Raw genomic sequence first — 15315 nt, 5'->3', positions numbered from 1 at the left:
TTGAGAGTTCTACTGTGAATTAGATCTGGAGGCACAAAGGTGGAAGTTTTTATTTGTACATCCAGTCAAAGAGTTTGGAGATGAGAGGTTAATCCTGTAACTAAATCACAGGTTTTGTCAAAAAGGAGGAAGAGCCCTCTTGGATTCTACTTTGCTCTGCTTATTATCAAGAAAAGTGTCACTTTATCTCCAATTATGAAATGCTTAAACGCTTTTTGATATGAGATAAGAAAAAAGTGGTTTTGCTTTCACCTCTTGTGTTAAAGTTGTGATTGTGATAACAGCTTGTTACCCAGAGTGAAAATGGCAGAGTTAGTAATAACTGTGCTGCCATATCAAAACTCAGGACATGGAGATCCAGTTTTCATGGCAAAAAGCAGAATTTAATTTGCCCTGGAAGTCTTACTTGAAAAGAGTCTGTGACTTGTTTTATTCAGTGATAAGATCTGATTTTGAGCAGATGTCTGAGGCTGAAGGTGAATGTTCTCTGCTTTGCCAGGGTGCTCTTGTGTGTTCAGGAGGGTGCCTTGCCTTGGTTCCACAACCTAAATAGCTATACTTGCATTCTCATTAAATTTGCCTTGCAAACCAAGAGGATGATTTTAGGTAGAAGATCCCCAGTACTGTTTCTCTCAGAATTCTTTTCCTGATGGGAATCTTGATTCAGAGCACTGATCTGCTGAACCCTTCAGCATTTCAAGTGCCTGATGCTCCCTCAGGTTGAGCTGTGTTGTTATCCAGGGGCTTTGATCAGGGGTGAAAGATCTGAGAGCAGGAGAGAGCAGCAGACAGGAGTTTTGGTGCATTTCTTTGTTTGGACTGGCTCAGGATGACTTTATGCTGCGTGTGCTGTGGGAAATACCCAGCCTGGCTCTTGTTGTTGCTGGCAGTTCGGATGACATGGACGGGCCCGTGGAGGACATCGGGAGCCGCTCGTGCGTCACGCGCTTCGTGAAGACGCTGCTGTCCATCATGGAGCACGGCGTCAAACCCCACAGCAAGCACCTCACCGAGTACTTTGCCTTTCTTTACGAATTTGCCAAAATGGGAGAAGAGGAAGTGAGTATAGCCTTGTCTTGGGGGACTTGGTGGTGTCTGTGCACGAATGTATTTTCAAGTAATTCCATCCCTGCGTTTTTCAGAGCCAGTTCCTGCTCTCTCTGCAAGCCATATCCACGATGGTCCATTTCTACATGGGAACCAAAGGGCCTGAGAATGTACGTCTGAGTATTTTCTATAACGAGAACTAATCTTTCCTGTTCTACATCTGTGATCACTGCTGCTATGTGTCTTGAATCATCTTTCAGCTGTTAAATTTAAATTGCTTCACTTACACAATTTTTTCAATGTTTAAGTGAATATAATGCTTTTTAAAATATGTTGAATTAAATTTTTTTGTTTAGTATAGAAATAGGTATTGAGGAAAAGCAATTAAAGCTGCCCCTAACTTGATACTAATGGTAATGCTGTTAACAACTGGTTACTTACTCCTGTTGTACAACTTAGGTTCTTAAATTGGCCTGCTTTTTTTGTTCAATAGACCGTATCTTCAGCCAGCCTACTTCCTGCATTTGTAAATACAATTTAGCTTATGCAAAATTAATATATCAATGTGAAAATCAATTGGTTAGCTATTTACCTTCTTTGATTCATGCAAGTTGATGAAGTTGTTTGGAATAAAGGACAGGATATATGCAAAGGCTGTTTGAAATGACGGCTCAGAATGTCCACACTGAAGTTCTCTTTTTTTTCCCTAGCCCCAGGTTGAAGTGCTTTCTGAGGAAGAAGGGGAGGAAGAGGAGGAAGAGGAAGATATACTTTCTTTAGCAGAAGAGAAATACAGGCCTGCTGCACTGGAAAAGATGATTGCCCTGATTGCTCTTCTGGTGGAACAGTCTCGCTCAGAAAGGCAAGAGCTCCTGAAAAACCAAAAAACAATTGAGAATTGATGGTTTAGAAAGGAGTCCGAGATTTTATGGGTTTGTCTGAGGGTTTTATTGGGGGCTTTTGTAACAGCATAAATGAGCTTGTGTAAGAACCCATTATATTTTTAACCATTTAAAAGAAAAAGGGTGTTGACCAAATGTAAGACTTGGGTTAAAGACTTGAACACATTCAATTGCCCACATCTGATTCTTTTTTTTAATCTGGTCTGAGTACAAAATTTTGGGGTTTTGGTTCAGTTTTGCATCAACGCCTTTATTGTCTCTTGCATATTGTGAAACTGAAGAACGTGAACCAACACTCAGTCTTGAATGTCTCCCTGACCATAACCATGGCTGAAGTAAAATGATCATTTTCTTTTGTATTTTAGGCATTTGACCTTGTCACAAAACGACATGGCAGCACTGACAGGAGGAAAGGTAATCAAGTTAAAAAGGACTGCTTTAGCCTCCAAAAACCCTCTGTGTGCATGTACTTGTAGGCAGTGTACTGCATCTGCTTATTTGTTGCAGGGTTTCCCTTTTTTATTTCAACATATCCGTGATGGGATCAACATCAGGCAAACCTGCAACCTCATTTTCAGCTTGTGCCGGTACAACAATCGCCTTGCAGAGCACGTGAGTATCAGGGACCTGTAGCTATTGATGGAAATCTTCTCTAATAACTGTCACGGGGTAATTGGTATTATTTTAACTGATTAAGCACAAGTCTAATGAGTTCTGTTTGTTTTCTTTTCAAGATTGTGTCCATGCTGTTCACATCTATAGCAAAGCTGACTCCTGAGGTATGTAAACACACTCCCTGTCTAGTAAATAATCTGTATTCATATTTTCCTGGTTTAAATCACAGAAATAAATCCTTTGCTCATCAAAAATCTTGCATGGAAGTTCTTGTGCCACTGAATGAAGTCTAACTGCACTGTCTGTGAAGTTTTCTAAAACAGAGATTTGCTGTGCCACTTAGAATGAGTTTTATTCAAATCAAATAATAGTTCTAGATTCTCCACCAGTATGAATTTCTTTTAAAAAATTGGTAACGTTAAAATATGCGTGCAAGAACAAGTGGAACAAGAAGAAGTAATTATTATCTGGCTGTTCAAGATGCGGGGTACTATTTTGCAGTTCTGTGCAGGCAAACAAATTTCTCATTCAGAGTAAATTCCTGCACTTGTAACAACAGAAATACTGAGAGTTCCAAATGGATTCCAGATGCAAAATATGTAATTATAGTTGTAAGCACTTTGTTGAAATGTTGTTAAAAGCTGGGTGAGTCTTGGCAGTGTAAAACCTCAAAATGAGATGCTTTTGGATAAACTTTCCAGGATCCATATTCCATGTTATGTAAATACATGAAAATAATAACTTATCTGAGCTAGTGAAATCTTCTGTAAATATAAACCAGGATAAATTGGTGAATGCTTCAGCAGTGGACAGCTTGATTCCTTTCTTTTTTCCACAATAAGAACTGACTTAAAATGTTACTGTTATTTCCTATATATTTCCTATAATATTATAGAAATATATAAAATACCTATATTTCCTATAACTTCTTCTAGACTGATCCTGTTGCTTTGCAGTAACTGTAACCAGTGGCTTAATTCTGCTGTATCCATGTGTGAATATAGATATATATGGATTATGTACAGATTAAATAGTAAAGGATTAAAGTGTTATAAATCTTCATGTCTGAAGTTCATAGAAATCTTACAGACATTGGGGTTTTTAAAAAATTACTCTTAAAAAATGTGGATGAAATTAAATAGATCAAAGTGAATATTTTTTCCCTTTTCTGCATTACAGGCAGCCAATCCTTTTTTCAAATTGCTCACCATGCTCATGGAATTTGCTGGTGGACCTCCAGGAATGCCACCCTTTGCTTCTTACATCCTGCAGAGGATATGGGAGGTACAATATGTAAAATAAAACAGAAGCTAAATTGTCTTTCTCTTGTTGGTTCTTTTATGTCTGTTTTGCATTTTGTTGTCATCCTTCCTGCGTCAGTCCATGATTTTTTTATTACCATTCCTCTTCTGAATAAACAGCAACAGCCAATAGACATTAAAAAGTTCTATTGTTACTTTTAATGTATTTTAGCAGCATTTGGGTTAATGGCTCTTTCAGTTGAACTTCAAATTTTAGTTTAATGAGAAATTAATTGATTCATAATAAGGGTTGAAGAATGCTTTTTCTAGACAAATTCTACATAGTTTTCTCAGTTATCCTTTTGCAAGGACTGTAAAATGTTTCAAGACCCATCATTCGTTTGTGGGTTTTTTTGGCCTTTATGTACAGATTCCTTGAATATTCATTTGCCATGTTTGGTTCTCTGTAAAATGTCCATTAACACTTTCAACCCTTAAAATAGTGCTGAACTGAGTCTGGTGGAAAATCACTGTGTGCAGGGCCAACCTTGCTTGTGTTTTAAAGTGAGAAAGAGGCTTCTTAACCAAGTTGGCACAGGGATGGCACAGATTCCTTGATCTGAGCCATAGATGAGGAATTGAAGCTTTCTCTTTGCTTACCTGCTCTTTGAGTTCCCAGTACAATTTCCTGTCTTTATTCCTGGCTGAGAACAGCATGTCCAGCCTGGAGACTGCTGAGGACAAGCTCATCCCCTTTAAATCCCCTTAAAAAACAGGGCTGGAGTTTAGTAAAAGGTTTTTACTGTGCAGCATTGAGACCTCTGGTGAAACACAACCCTTCCTTACCCACTGGAACACTGTGCGATTGGACATGGATTGCTGTTCCAAATGGTTTTGCTCCTGGTCAGGAGCAGCTGTAGGATCACAAGTGTTGCAGGTGATGTGATGGATGAGCTGTAGCTGCTGCACCTCAGGTAAAGGGAGTTCAAGCAGCACATCTCAAGGTCCACAGTGACACCCAGCTGGTGACACAGGCCCAGGGATCTAAATGGTGTGGGCAAGGATGTGAGACCCAGCAGTGAATGTCCAGGCTTGGGGTGCAGAACCGACTTTTACAGCCACTCCAGCTTCTAGAAGTCATTAAGGAGTGATTGAGCTCTGCAGACACTGAGCAATGATTGTCTCTTTCTCGGACATTCCCTCCAGTCATTACCCAGGAAACCTGACAGAGCAATTTGTCATTTCTAAATAAAGGGAGGAGAATGTTCTTAAGGTGTTTATTTTTAAATTGAGATAAAAATTTTATAAGCAAGAGTTATGGTCATGTCAGCTGCTCGTATTCTTCAGGTGGAGTAGAGGAACTGGGAACAGCTTCAGCAACCCAGTTATTACCGCTGATTACTTAGATAGGGTAGACTTTTTTCTTGGATGGGCACCTGGGCCTTGAGGTAAAAAGAAAGTAGTTTTTAAAAAACTAACAAAAGAACAAACTACATTTATTTGCCTCATGTCAACAGATTTCCAACTACAGAGAGCCAGAAAAGCACAGGAAATTTTCTCCCTATTCTCTGAAGGTTTGCTGACTGCATAACAGCACTCATTACCTTTGGAAAGTGCTGGATGAATTTATTCCTTGAAATTGTATATTCAATAAAAAATGTAATAGTTACCCTCAGCATGAAGCTGTGTGAAAATCTTTGCATACCATTTATGTTCTTTTGAAGTAACTTATAAAAATACTGATTCAGTGTTAAGGTTTTGTGTTAGATATTTTTAAAAGATACTTGTTTATAAAGACAAGGATGTTCCATATTAATATTTCCTAAATATCTCATAACATGCAGAAAAAATAAGCAGAGTAATTACCTGGGCTTAGACTGAACTTTCAAAACTGTGAAGAAGGTTCAGAAGCACCAACCAGGGAAATTTAATAAGGGTTTTCTTTGTGTGCAGAGCAGCTCAGTCTTACAGGTGCTTTCATAGCCCTAAGTGATTTTAAAAAGAAATGTTGAAAGTGATTTTAGGGTTTTTTAATGCAGTCAGTACATAGTAGGAAGATTAATGCATTCCTTTTGATTTTTCCCCTCTCCTTTAGGTCATTGAGTACAACCCATCGCAGTGCCTGGATTGGCTGGCTGTGCAAACACCTCGGAACAAACTTGCTCACAGCTGGGTCCTGCAGAACATGGAAAACTGGGTTGAACGTTTCCTCCTGGCACACAACTACCCTCGAGTGAGAACTTGTAAGTGAAGTTTAATTGAAGGGAATTTGTCACCTGTTGCAGTGAGTTGCATGCTCCTGTGTTTGTCTTTTCCTCCTTTTCCAGTGGTTTTAGAATTGCTGGGGTTTAAAATCTTAGGATAACTGTGGTGCCTCATCCAGAGGTGTTAGCAGTTTTGATGAACACTGTGGGTTCATTTGGTACCTTGAATGATATATTGGTAGGCTCTTTATCTGAAGTGACAAATCTACAAGGTCCAGGAAAACCTAAAGGAAAAGAGGTAATTCCAGAGGTTTTCCATCATGTCCATCACATGGCTGTACAATAGGTGGGAGTAGTACATGTTGCTCTTTCACAGTAATCTTCAGCTGAGTCCTGTGAGCTTGTGGATCAAGGAGAAGCCAGCTGTGCTTTCCCCCAGATCCCAGGGTATCCTGGCTCTCTGGTTTGTTCTGCCAGGAACCACACTGTCACATTGCTAGAGAACATTTTCGGCCTTCGCTGTGTCCATTTTTTTTACAAAGGAGATTCCACAGGTACAGGCCACTGACCTTTAACACGTTTTTGTGGCTGAAGGAGATGTGAAAACTGGAGCTACAGCTTTGCAACAGGCTCCAGTTGTAAACATCTCTGAGGAGGTAATGACCTCTTGATTGAGCAGTGGACAGTTCAGTCATGGAAAACCTCTGGGATGCATTGTGTGATGGGATCTGGGATCACATTCTGTGGTGGGGTGCATTGTGCTAGCACAGGGAGAACCAGGCAGCAGACAGGGCTGTAGGTGAAGAGGCCTGAAAGCACATCCCAGCACCACTTTAACAGGCTTTGTACTACTCTTATCTACTTGGGTTTTTCTTCTAGTGTGAATATAGTGATACCAGGTTGTGTAAAATGCTTTGGAATCTGTAAATGGAACATGCAGTGCAATTTAATTGCTGTTTACATGGCTGTTAAGCAGGTATGTCACTGTCAAAGGTGTAACAAATCTGTTTTTATTTGAAGCTGCAGCCTATCTCTTGGTGTCGCTTATTCCAAGCAATTCCTTCCGTCAGATGTTCCGATCGACCCGCTCTTTGCACATCCCCACACGGGACCTGCCCCTCAGCCCAGACACCACAGTAGTTCTGCACCAGGTCTACAACGTGCTCCTTGGCCTGCTCTCACGAGCCAAACTTTACGTTGACGCTGCTGTTCACGGCACCACCAAACTGGTGCCCTACTTCAGTTTCATGACGTACTGTTTGATCTCCAAAACCGAGAAACTCATGTTCTCCACCTACTTCATGGACTTGTGGAACCTCTTCCAGCCGAAGCTCTCGGAGCCGGCCATCGCCACCAACCACAACAAGCAGGCCCTGCTGTCCTTCTGGTACAACGTGTGCGTGGACTGTCCCGAGAACGTGCGCCTTATCGTGCAGAACCCCGTGGTGACCAAGAACATTGCCTTCAATTACATCCTCGCGGACCACGACGACCAGGATGTGGTGCTCTTCAACCGCGGGATGCTGCCCGCCTACTACGGCATCCTGCGCCTGTGCTGCGAGCAGTCCCCTGCCTTCACCAGGCAGCTGGCTTCTCACCAGAACATCCAGTGGGCCTTCAAGAACCTCACCCCTCACGCCAGTCAGTACCCAGGAGTAAGTGACCGACACCAAAATGCACCAGCCCATTGTTCCCCCTCACCCAGTGTCTCTTGTAACTTAACATATCCGGTGGCAACAGTATTAACTGCTGGAAGTAATTCATGTGTTTAGATCCATTTGCTGGACTTTGTGGGGGATTGGTATGGGTTTTCCTTGCAGTGTAGCAGCTGGAGAGCAGTTGTTGTTTTCTGGGAGCAGACACTGGTGTTTCCACTGTTCAGTATTCCAACGGAGTCATAAGAAACAAGGAATAACCTTTGATGGTGGTCTCTAGGAAGGGGGTTGCACTATAGCACGCAAAGTTGGAGGAATTCCCCAGTTTCGTTTTGCTTTCAGTTTCTGGAATAGGGCCAAGAGTTAGCCTGCTGCATTCCAGTGGAGGGACAGCCTAGTGTTCCCCTTGGGAACGCCCACGTACCTTTGGGAGTTGTGCTGTCACTACAACAGTGACACCTGCAGCCGAGAGCAGGTGCTAGTTAAAGTAGGCCATGTGTGATGGTCAAACAACAGGCTTACAAAGGCTGGAAGAGACAAAGGGCTTGGGTTTGCATGGTCACGCAGTGAATATTGCTTTGGGCTCCTTCAGGGGTGTGCAGGACAGAAAGAATACAAAGCTTCCCCATCACTGTGGAGAGGAGGATGCATGGAGTCCTCCATGTTGAACTTCCCGTAGCTCAGCTCACAGGGAAATTTACCACTCTGACAGTCCTGTTGCTCTTCTTGTTGGCATCTCCCCTCAGAAGTCTCACTTTGTCTTGCAAGGGACACGAGTTCCTCCACTGTGTTTAGTGTTTGCCAGGCATGGGACTGCAGCAGGTTTTGGCACAAGCAGCTTTCTGAATGTTTGGTCCCAGGGATGGGGATTTCAGATTCCTCTGTACATATACAGATGTACATATAAATGTGGCTGTGAGCTGCGCTCTTAGGAAGCATCAAAACATCTAATTTTATAACTTTGGAATAAAGTCTGAACCACAACACAGTGAGAGAGCTGACTAACCAAGTATTTCTGTGTGTTTTAGGCAGTAGAAGAGCTGTTTAACCTCATGCAGCTGTTTGTAGCTCAGAGGCCAGACATGAGAGAGGAAGAGATAGAGGACATAAAGCAATTTAAGAAAACCACCATAAGCTGTTACCTGCGCTGCTTGGACGGACGGTCTTGTTGGACGACTCTCATAAGGTACAACCCTGTGCTCATCCAGCATCTCAGTTGGAATTCCATCCTCAGCCTCCCCCCATGAGCAGAGCTGTAGTTCCAGCTGCTCTTGTTGGCAGTTGTTACTTGGGAGCAGAAATGTGATGTAGAAATTGTGCCTGTGGGACAGTTTATTGTATCGTGTCTTCAAAGAGTTTTTCATGTCTAGTTGTAGGAAGTACAGCTGAAAGTGCTGCTTGGGCATTCTAGCAAAGCTAAAAATTGCCTGTGCATGTAGGTCAGCTCTGGGGTTTTAAATGGAACTGTTGGTGCACTGAAACCCTTGTGGAAAGGACAAACTGTGTTACCTGGAGGGGCTACATGCACTCACCCGTCACAGAGCAGAGCCACATTGTCCCAAATAATCTTTATGTTGGGAGAAAACATTCATTAGCGTAATCCTTTGTTCTGCTGTAAGCATAAAATACTCTGATTAAAATGTTTTCAGACATTTAAAAGGCCAAACATATGCTTGACTGAATCTGTTTAAATGTATCATTTAAGAAGCATAAACTTCTGTCTGTGGAAGTACATTATTTTCCACATTTTTGCAGGGGTTGTATAGGAAATATTTCTGTAAAGGTTATTTATAAATTACTTTCCATAACATAAAGGAGGTCAACAGCAGAGGCATTTTTAAATTAAAAAGTAGGAGGGTTAATGATGAGAGGAATTATGTTCTTTTGGGGCTTCTTTGTTCTTTTGTGATTATTTTCCAAAATAACAGCACAAGTGTAACAATTTTAAGCTTGGGATGCGACTTTCAGTGTTCTCAATGTTTGGATATTTTTTCCTAGTGCCTTCAGAATATTATTAGAATCTGATGAAGACAGACTTCTTGTTGTGTTCAATAGAGGATTGATTCTGATGACTGAGGTAATTATTTCTTTATTTAATTAGAGTAAACATCTCACCCTGGTACTTTTCCTGTCAGCTTTAATAAGATTTCTTTTTAGTACTAAAAAGATCAGGAAATTGTTTGTCTGCTTCTCAGGACAGAGGGAAAACCACCAACAGATTATGCTGAGAGGAATAAATTTATGCTTTTTTGGTGTCATTCTCTTTATTACAGTTAATTGGGAATGAATGGCTGAGTGCAGTCACACAATTGTTATTAGTTAAGCAGTGTTGAGGCAACAGGTTAAAAACCAGAACTAACTTAAAGGGTGCTCAGCTGCAGTTGTGGTTAATATTTCTGACCCTCCTTTGAGGCCCTCCTGAGGCAGTTCTCCTTTTCTTTCCTACCTATTGTGCCTTTGTTTGTAAGGAGTGATCTAAAAACATAAACTCAATTTCTTTCTGATGGAACTACACCTAAAATGCATTTCTGAAGCCCATTTAATATATTCAAGTTTTAAGTGGGGATTTGGTCCATGAGACCAGACCAGAATTAGTTCAAAATCGAAAAGAAAAAAACTTAAATAATGCACACCTCTGAAATGGATACAGTTGGAATGTCAAGCCCCTGCCTCCAGCAGTTTCACTCTACAAATCCACATGTCCTGATGAGTGGAATATCCTGGATTCCATTCAGCACTTCCATTTTTGAGGTGATGGATGAGAACCTGTGTTCACTAAAAGCACTGGCAGTGCTCCATGGGGAAGGATCTCTTTGAGAACAAGAATAAAACTCTGGATGTGTTGGAGAAAGCATAAAAACACGATTGAGTTCATCCTTGGCACATGTAGAACAGTGTATTCAGGAGAGATACTAAACTGGGAAAATCCACGGTGCAGGACGAGTAGCTCAGAGGTAATTGTGGCTGTACAGAAAATGGGATTTTGGCATAGGTTCCTGCAGGAGGGGGCAGCCAGCACAACTGGAAGTTGTCAGGAGGTCTTGGAGCAAACATCTGTCAAGGATATTTAGTCTGCCTTTAGGCACGTGGCTGGATTGGATGATGCTTCGAGGTGATTCCAGTCCTGTTTTTGATATAAAAATTCTCTTAATTCCTTTTATGTCACTGGTTTGCATTTTCTGGGAAAAAGTGGGGTAGAAGGAGCTGGAATTACAGGAACAGCGCAGTGCTATTTGAAAATTGAATTTCAGGAGCTTGTTATAAATACAAGCCTATAGATTAATTAATTGTAGTTAATTACTCCAGAATATCTGTTCCTTTTTGTTATGAAAATGCCTCCATCCAATAAACTGGGTGTAAAAAGTCAGGAACTGGGCTATGAGGTTATCCACACATGAGATGTAAGTAGATTAAGGTACATACATAGAGATGTATAAAAAGAATTTGTTTAGCTTAGTTAGCCCTCATCCATACTAGCAATGGATAATTAAGTTTATATGAAGTGTGTAATCTAAAATGAATTTATCCTGTGTAAAACATTGCTAGAAATTAGACTAAACTGGTGTTACTTTACAGCTTGAGGTTAGCTGGCCTTACATTGTCACTTGCTGGCTGGCAGTGTTTTGCCTGGTGACAAAAAACTGCATTAAGGAGTTGTCATATCCAGAAAAGTTTTCCACTTAGGGGTGGCTGTGTATCTTTTATCTTCACTGTAGTATAAAAAGTGCCTGGCAAGGGTTTGCATTCTAGGGACTGAGGCTATCTTTCAAATACCCCAGCAGATTAAGTATCTTTTCTTACATCCTGTGCTAGAATTTTTGCTGTTCGGAAATGAGTTGCTTTTCCTTCCCAATATTTCTATAAATCACAGATGCCCAGAAGGTATAAAAGGAGAAGTAATTCATCTGATGTACAACCATATGTCCTTCAGCAGCATTTTGAAAAATGACTGGCATCTATCTTAATCCTACCTTTATTTCCCCAAATTCATACATCTGTGTCTGTCTTTGTGCACCTTTTATATGACTTTGTCTGCTGGCACAGAAAGTTTGGGATTACAGGGATATAAAAACACTGTCTCTCAAATGACACTTTGTTCATTGGGTTGTAGATAAAGGTGTGAAAACTTGGCAATTGTTTCAAGCTGGTAACACAAAGCTTTTATCTTGAAAGCAAATTAAGAATTTTGTGATTATATCCAACACCTTCTATTCTCTGAGCATAAAATACCTTGTTTGAGCATAAAATAAATGTAAATGTATCTGCAGGATAACAAGAGGAATACTAACAAGTACCTTCCTTTGGCACCATAAAGTTTTGGCATTTTTTTTCTTCTTCCCAGTCCTTTAACACGTTGCACATGATGTACCACGAGGCCACAGCTTGCCATGTGACTGGAGACCTGGTAGAGCTTCTGTCCATTTTCCTTTCGGTTCTTAAGTCCACACGTCCATACCTGCAAAGAAAAGGTTTGATTATAACTCTTGAAAGGTTTATGCCTTTTGTCTCTACATTAATTTTCCTCACCCAAACCCTAGGTTTTTTTGTCTTGGTCAATGGTTGTGTTTAAAAACTTGCTGTACAGTAGGATATGTGCCTCTTAATGGATATTAAATTGTTAGTTATTAAATTACTTGTTGACTTAATGTGAAACTAGGTTTCATAAATTTAATAGCAGTAGACCAGTGAGATTTAATCCTTAGATGGATTAAGATCATGGTAGAGGAAAAAGAGATTCCTCAGCAGTAAAATTCTGTGCTTTATTTAACGAGCTTTTGAGCCATGAGCTAAGCAGCCTCCTGGGATGTTTGCATTTGCAGATGTGAAGCAAGCTCTCATTCAGTGGCAGGAGCGGATTGAATTTGCCCATAAGCTCTTAACTCTGCTCAATTCCTACAGTCCTCCCGAGCTTAGAAACGCCTGCATTGGTAAGTCCTGGCCATGCAGGACCTGTCCTGCACAGGGACCTGCTGTGAGATGGAAATGCCACTTATGCAAGTGCACGTGCTCTGCTAGGAACTCTGGAGGTCGGGGTTGTTTGTGTAATACTGTCAGCGCATCAGCACTGCTGTTCTTATTCCAAAGAGTTCTGGGTTTGGCAGGTTTCACTGAATATTCCTGTAGTCAGTTAAGGCACGCAGACTGGGGGCACAAAAAGTCACCTGTCACTTTGTGAGACCAACTCGCCCCCTGATAAGGGGCATGACTGAGGAATTACTCCTCAGTTCAGGTGTCAGAGAGTTTAGAGTCAAATCCCAAAACTGACATTACAGTTCAAACACGAACTAAAGCTCCCCTCAGAAGGGAGTGTGGAGACGAGGTTACTCTGAGAAACAGCTTTGCTTGTTCATTTTTATGATCCAGTACTGTGAAGTGTAATAGTGGAAGTAAAGCTTAAATAGCTTGTAGAAAGGAATGGGTTTGCTTTTTAATGTGTGGACACAGATACTTTATACAAATGTCTCTCTTGCATTAGTGGAGCTATTTCAGGAAGGTCCACGTTTTTTCTAGTTTAGGCTTTTTTAATATTATTTAATGGATTGCTGATAAAGGCCTAACACTGTGTCCCAAAGTACCTTTTTTTGTGTGATTTGTATGCATTTCCCCCTATTTTGAGTATTTTCTCGTTGTCCTCCTGACTGCTGCTGGTTGCCATTTTCCAGACGTCAGACCTGCTCTGTTAAAGAAGAAGCTAAGAGGGTAATTTTACTGAGGTTCTCATTCTGCAAGCTGGCCCCTCCCTGGTGGGTGCTGCACCACTGAGCAGGGTCTCTCCCAGTGGCAGAGGTGAAGGGAATCGGGATGGAGTCAGGGGTGTCACTCAGGTGTTGCTCACGGCGGAGCTGCGGCAAAAGGGATACGAGAGAGAGTTTGCAAATGCATGAGCCTTAAGTTGAACTGTTTGCTGTTAAGAATTAACAATTTGTAATAGCAAAAACAACTTTTTGTTTGTAGATGTCCTCAAGGAGCTTGTACTTTTAAGTCCTCATGATTTCCTACATACTCTGGTTCCATTTCTACAGCACAATCATTGTACATACCACCACAGTAATATCCCAAGTAGGTATTTCAGTGATTGTATTTTGAAGTTCTCTTACACTATTATTACTCTATCGTGTTCCTTGCTGATGTCAAATATTGACCTTTTTAATATATCCCTATTTTATCCGAACTTACACTACAGTGTCTCTTGGACCTTATTTTCCATGTCGTGAAAATTTGAAATTAATAGGGGGGAAAAGCAATATTCGTCCTCCGCGTCCCGAACTCAACATGTGCCTCTTGCCCACCATGGTGGAAGCCAGCAAGGTATGTAAACAAGCGGTCCTGTAAAGAATTGTTTCTCTATTGTTTTCCCATTTTTATAAAAGTATTTGAAGAATCCAGTAGCTCAATGCATTGACCTTTTCTTTGTAAGCAAAGCATAATTCTTCTTCAAGATGTGTTGTCCTCATATACTCCATTCTAGATGTGCACTCCAGAAGCACCATTTCCCTGCCCTTGGTGATACACAGCTTCATATTCCAGACACCATAAGGGTTTGGGCCTTTTGTGGTAGGAAAAAAACCCATAGCACACATTTTGGTAATTTCCCAGTCTGTCTGTGGCATTTATAAAGGAAACTGAGGCACCACCCAGGGACTGTCCCAATGGGTTTCACACTATGTTAAGGTTTATTGCCAGACAGCCAAGTAGACCCCGCAGGTTCCCTTAGAGTCCATTCAGCTGGGACTGAGGCATAATCTCCTATTTGTTTGGGTAAAATCCAGTGCCTGAAATGTCATACAGGGCTTTTTAAGTCTTTCCACTTCCCATTTTCCCTTCTGTGGGCTTCCTGATGGGATGCCAGCTTTGGTGGGGCTACTCCATAGTGACTTGCCACGTCCCGTTGTTACAGCTGCAGCAACGGTGGGATTCAGCTCACGTCACTTTGCCTATCTAAAAGGTCAGCATCCAGCTCTTCCTGGGGCTCATGGCCATAAATAGTTACCCTGGGAAGGAGAGAAAGAGTTCCCCTCCTTCCCGTCCCAGGCACCTGAGTGTGGATGAGGCGACTCCCTCTCCACAGAGTGCAGGGAACACCAGTGACTAGATTTTAGATAGCTAAAGTCAGGTCAGGTGAATCCCACCCGAAAAGGAATATGTATGGACAATCATTTGAAGCAGGAGAACTGGTTACTTGCTGTCCGGTAACTGTGGTTCTTCAAGATGCTTTGTCCACACAGATTCTGTGCTCCTCCTGCTGTGCTAATTCCGAGTCCTGTCCTAGGGGATTCTTACGGGTGAAGGAATTGAGTGGTGGTTGAAGCCGCCATACCCCTTGTGCCCTCAGGTACAGTGGTCGCAAGGACACACTGGGTGCAGGCACAGCCCCAGTGGACACAGCTATTCAGAAAGAATCCAATCTCCTGCACATGGGGCCTATGTGCACGTAGATGGGAATCTGTGTGGGCAACACATTTCGAAGAAGCACGGTTACTGTAGGGTAAGTAACCCTTCTTTTTTAAAGCTTTCAGAATGATGCTGTGTCTATTTGTGCACCATCAAATTGACTGTGTAATCCGAGTGTTTGAAAAGATGTTAGAGAGCCAGAAACTGTCTCTAGTGGGTTTCCCCATCATGCATCCAGAAGTGACACTACATAATGTAA

General features: G+C 41.6%; 1 protein-coding gene across 14 annotated transcripts in view; it reads left to right on the top strand.

Moving 5' to 3' along the window:
- Positions 1–15315, top strand: part of USP34 (ubiquitin specific peptidase 34) — a 111827-nt gene that overhangs the window by 92460 nt on the left and 4052 nt on the right. For 4 of the 14 annotated variants that reach the window (XM_082276611.1, XM_082276608.1, XM_082276609.1 and 1 more), the window contains exons 60-75: positions 891–1059; positions 1143–1217; positions 1758–1909; positions 2315–2363; positions 2457–2561; positions 2684–2728; positions 3744–3848; positions 5901–6048; positions 7003–7664; positions 8693–8850; positions 9663–9741; positions 12007–12133; positions 12485–12592; positions 13620–13724; positions 13849–13973; positions 14998–15150. In XM_082276611.1, the coding sequence (XP_082132737.1) occupies positions 891–1059; positions 1143–1217; positions 1758–1909; positions 2315–2363; positions 2457–2561; positions 2684–2728; positions 3744–3848; positions 5901–6048; positions 7003–7664; positions 8693–8850; positions 9663–9741; positions 12007–12133; positions 12485–12592; positions 13620–13724; positions 13849–13973; positions 14998–15150 (2365 nt within the window). Of the gene's footprint in view, positions 1–890; positions 1060–1142; positions 1218–1757; positions 1910–2314; positions 2364–2456; positions 2562–2683; positions 2729–3743; positions 3849–5900; positions 6049–7002; positions 7665–8692; positions 8851–9662; positions 9742–12006; positions 12134–12484; positions 12593–13619; positions 13725–13848; positions 13974–14997; positions 15151–15315 lie in introns of those variants that run through there. The other 10 variants (XM_082276607.1, XM_082276613.1, XM_082276610.1 and 7 more) reach the window with 6 other exon arrangements.

The sequence above is a fragment of the Coloeus monedula genome, assembly GCF_965178545.1.
Source record: "Coloeus monedula genome assembly, chromosome: 2".
Classification (NCBI taxonomy): Eukaryota; Metazoa; Chordata; class Aves; order Passeriformes; family Corvidae; genus Coloeus; species Coloeus monedula.
The sequence above is the reverse complement of the archived record's forward strand: the minus strand, read 5'-3'. Positions and strand labels throughout refer to the sequence as shown.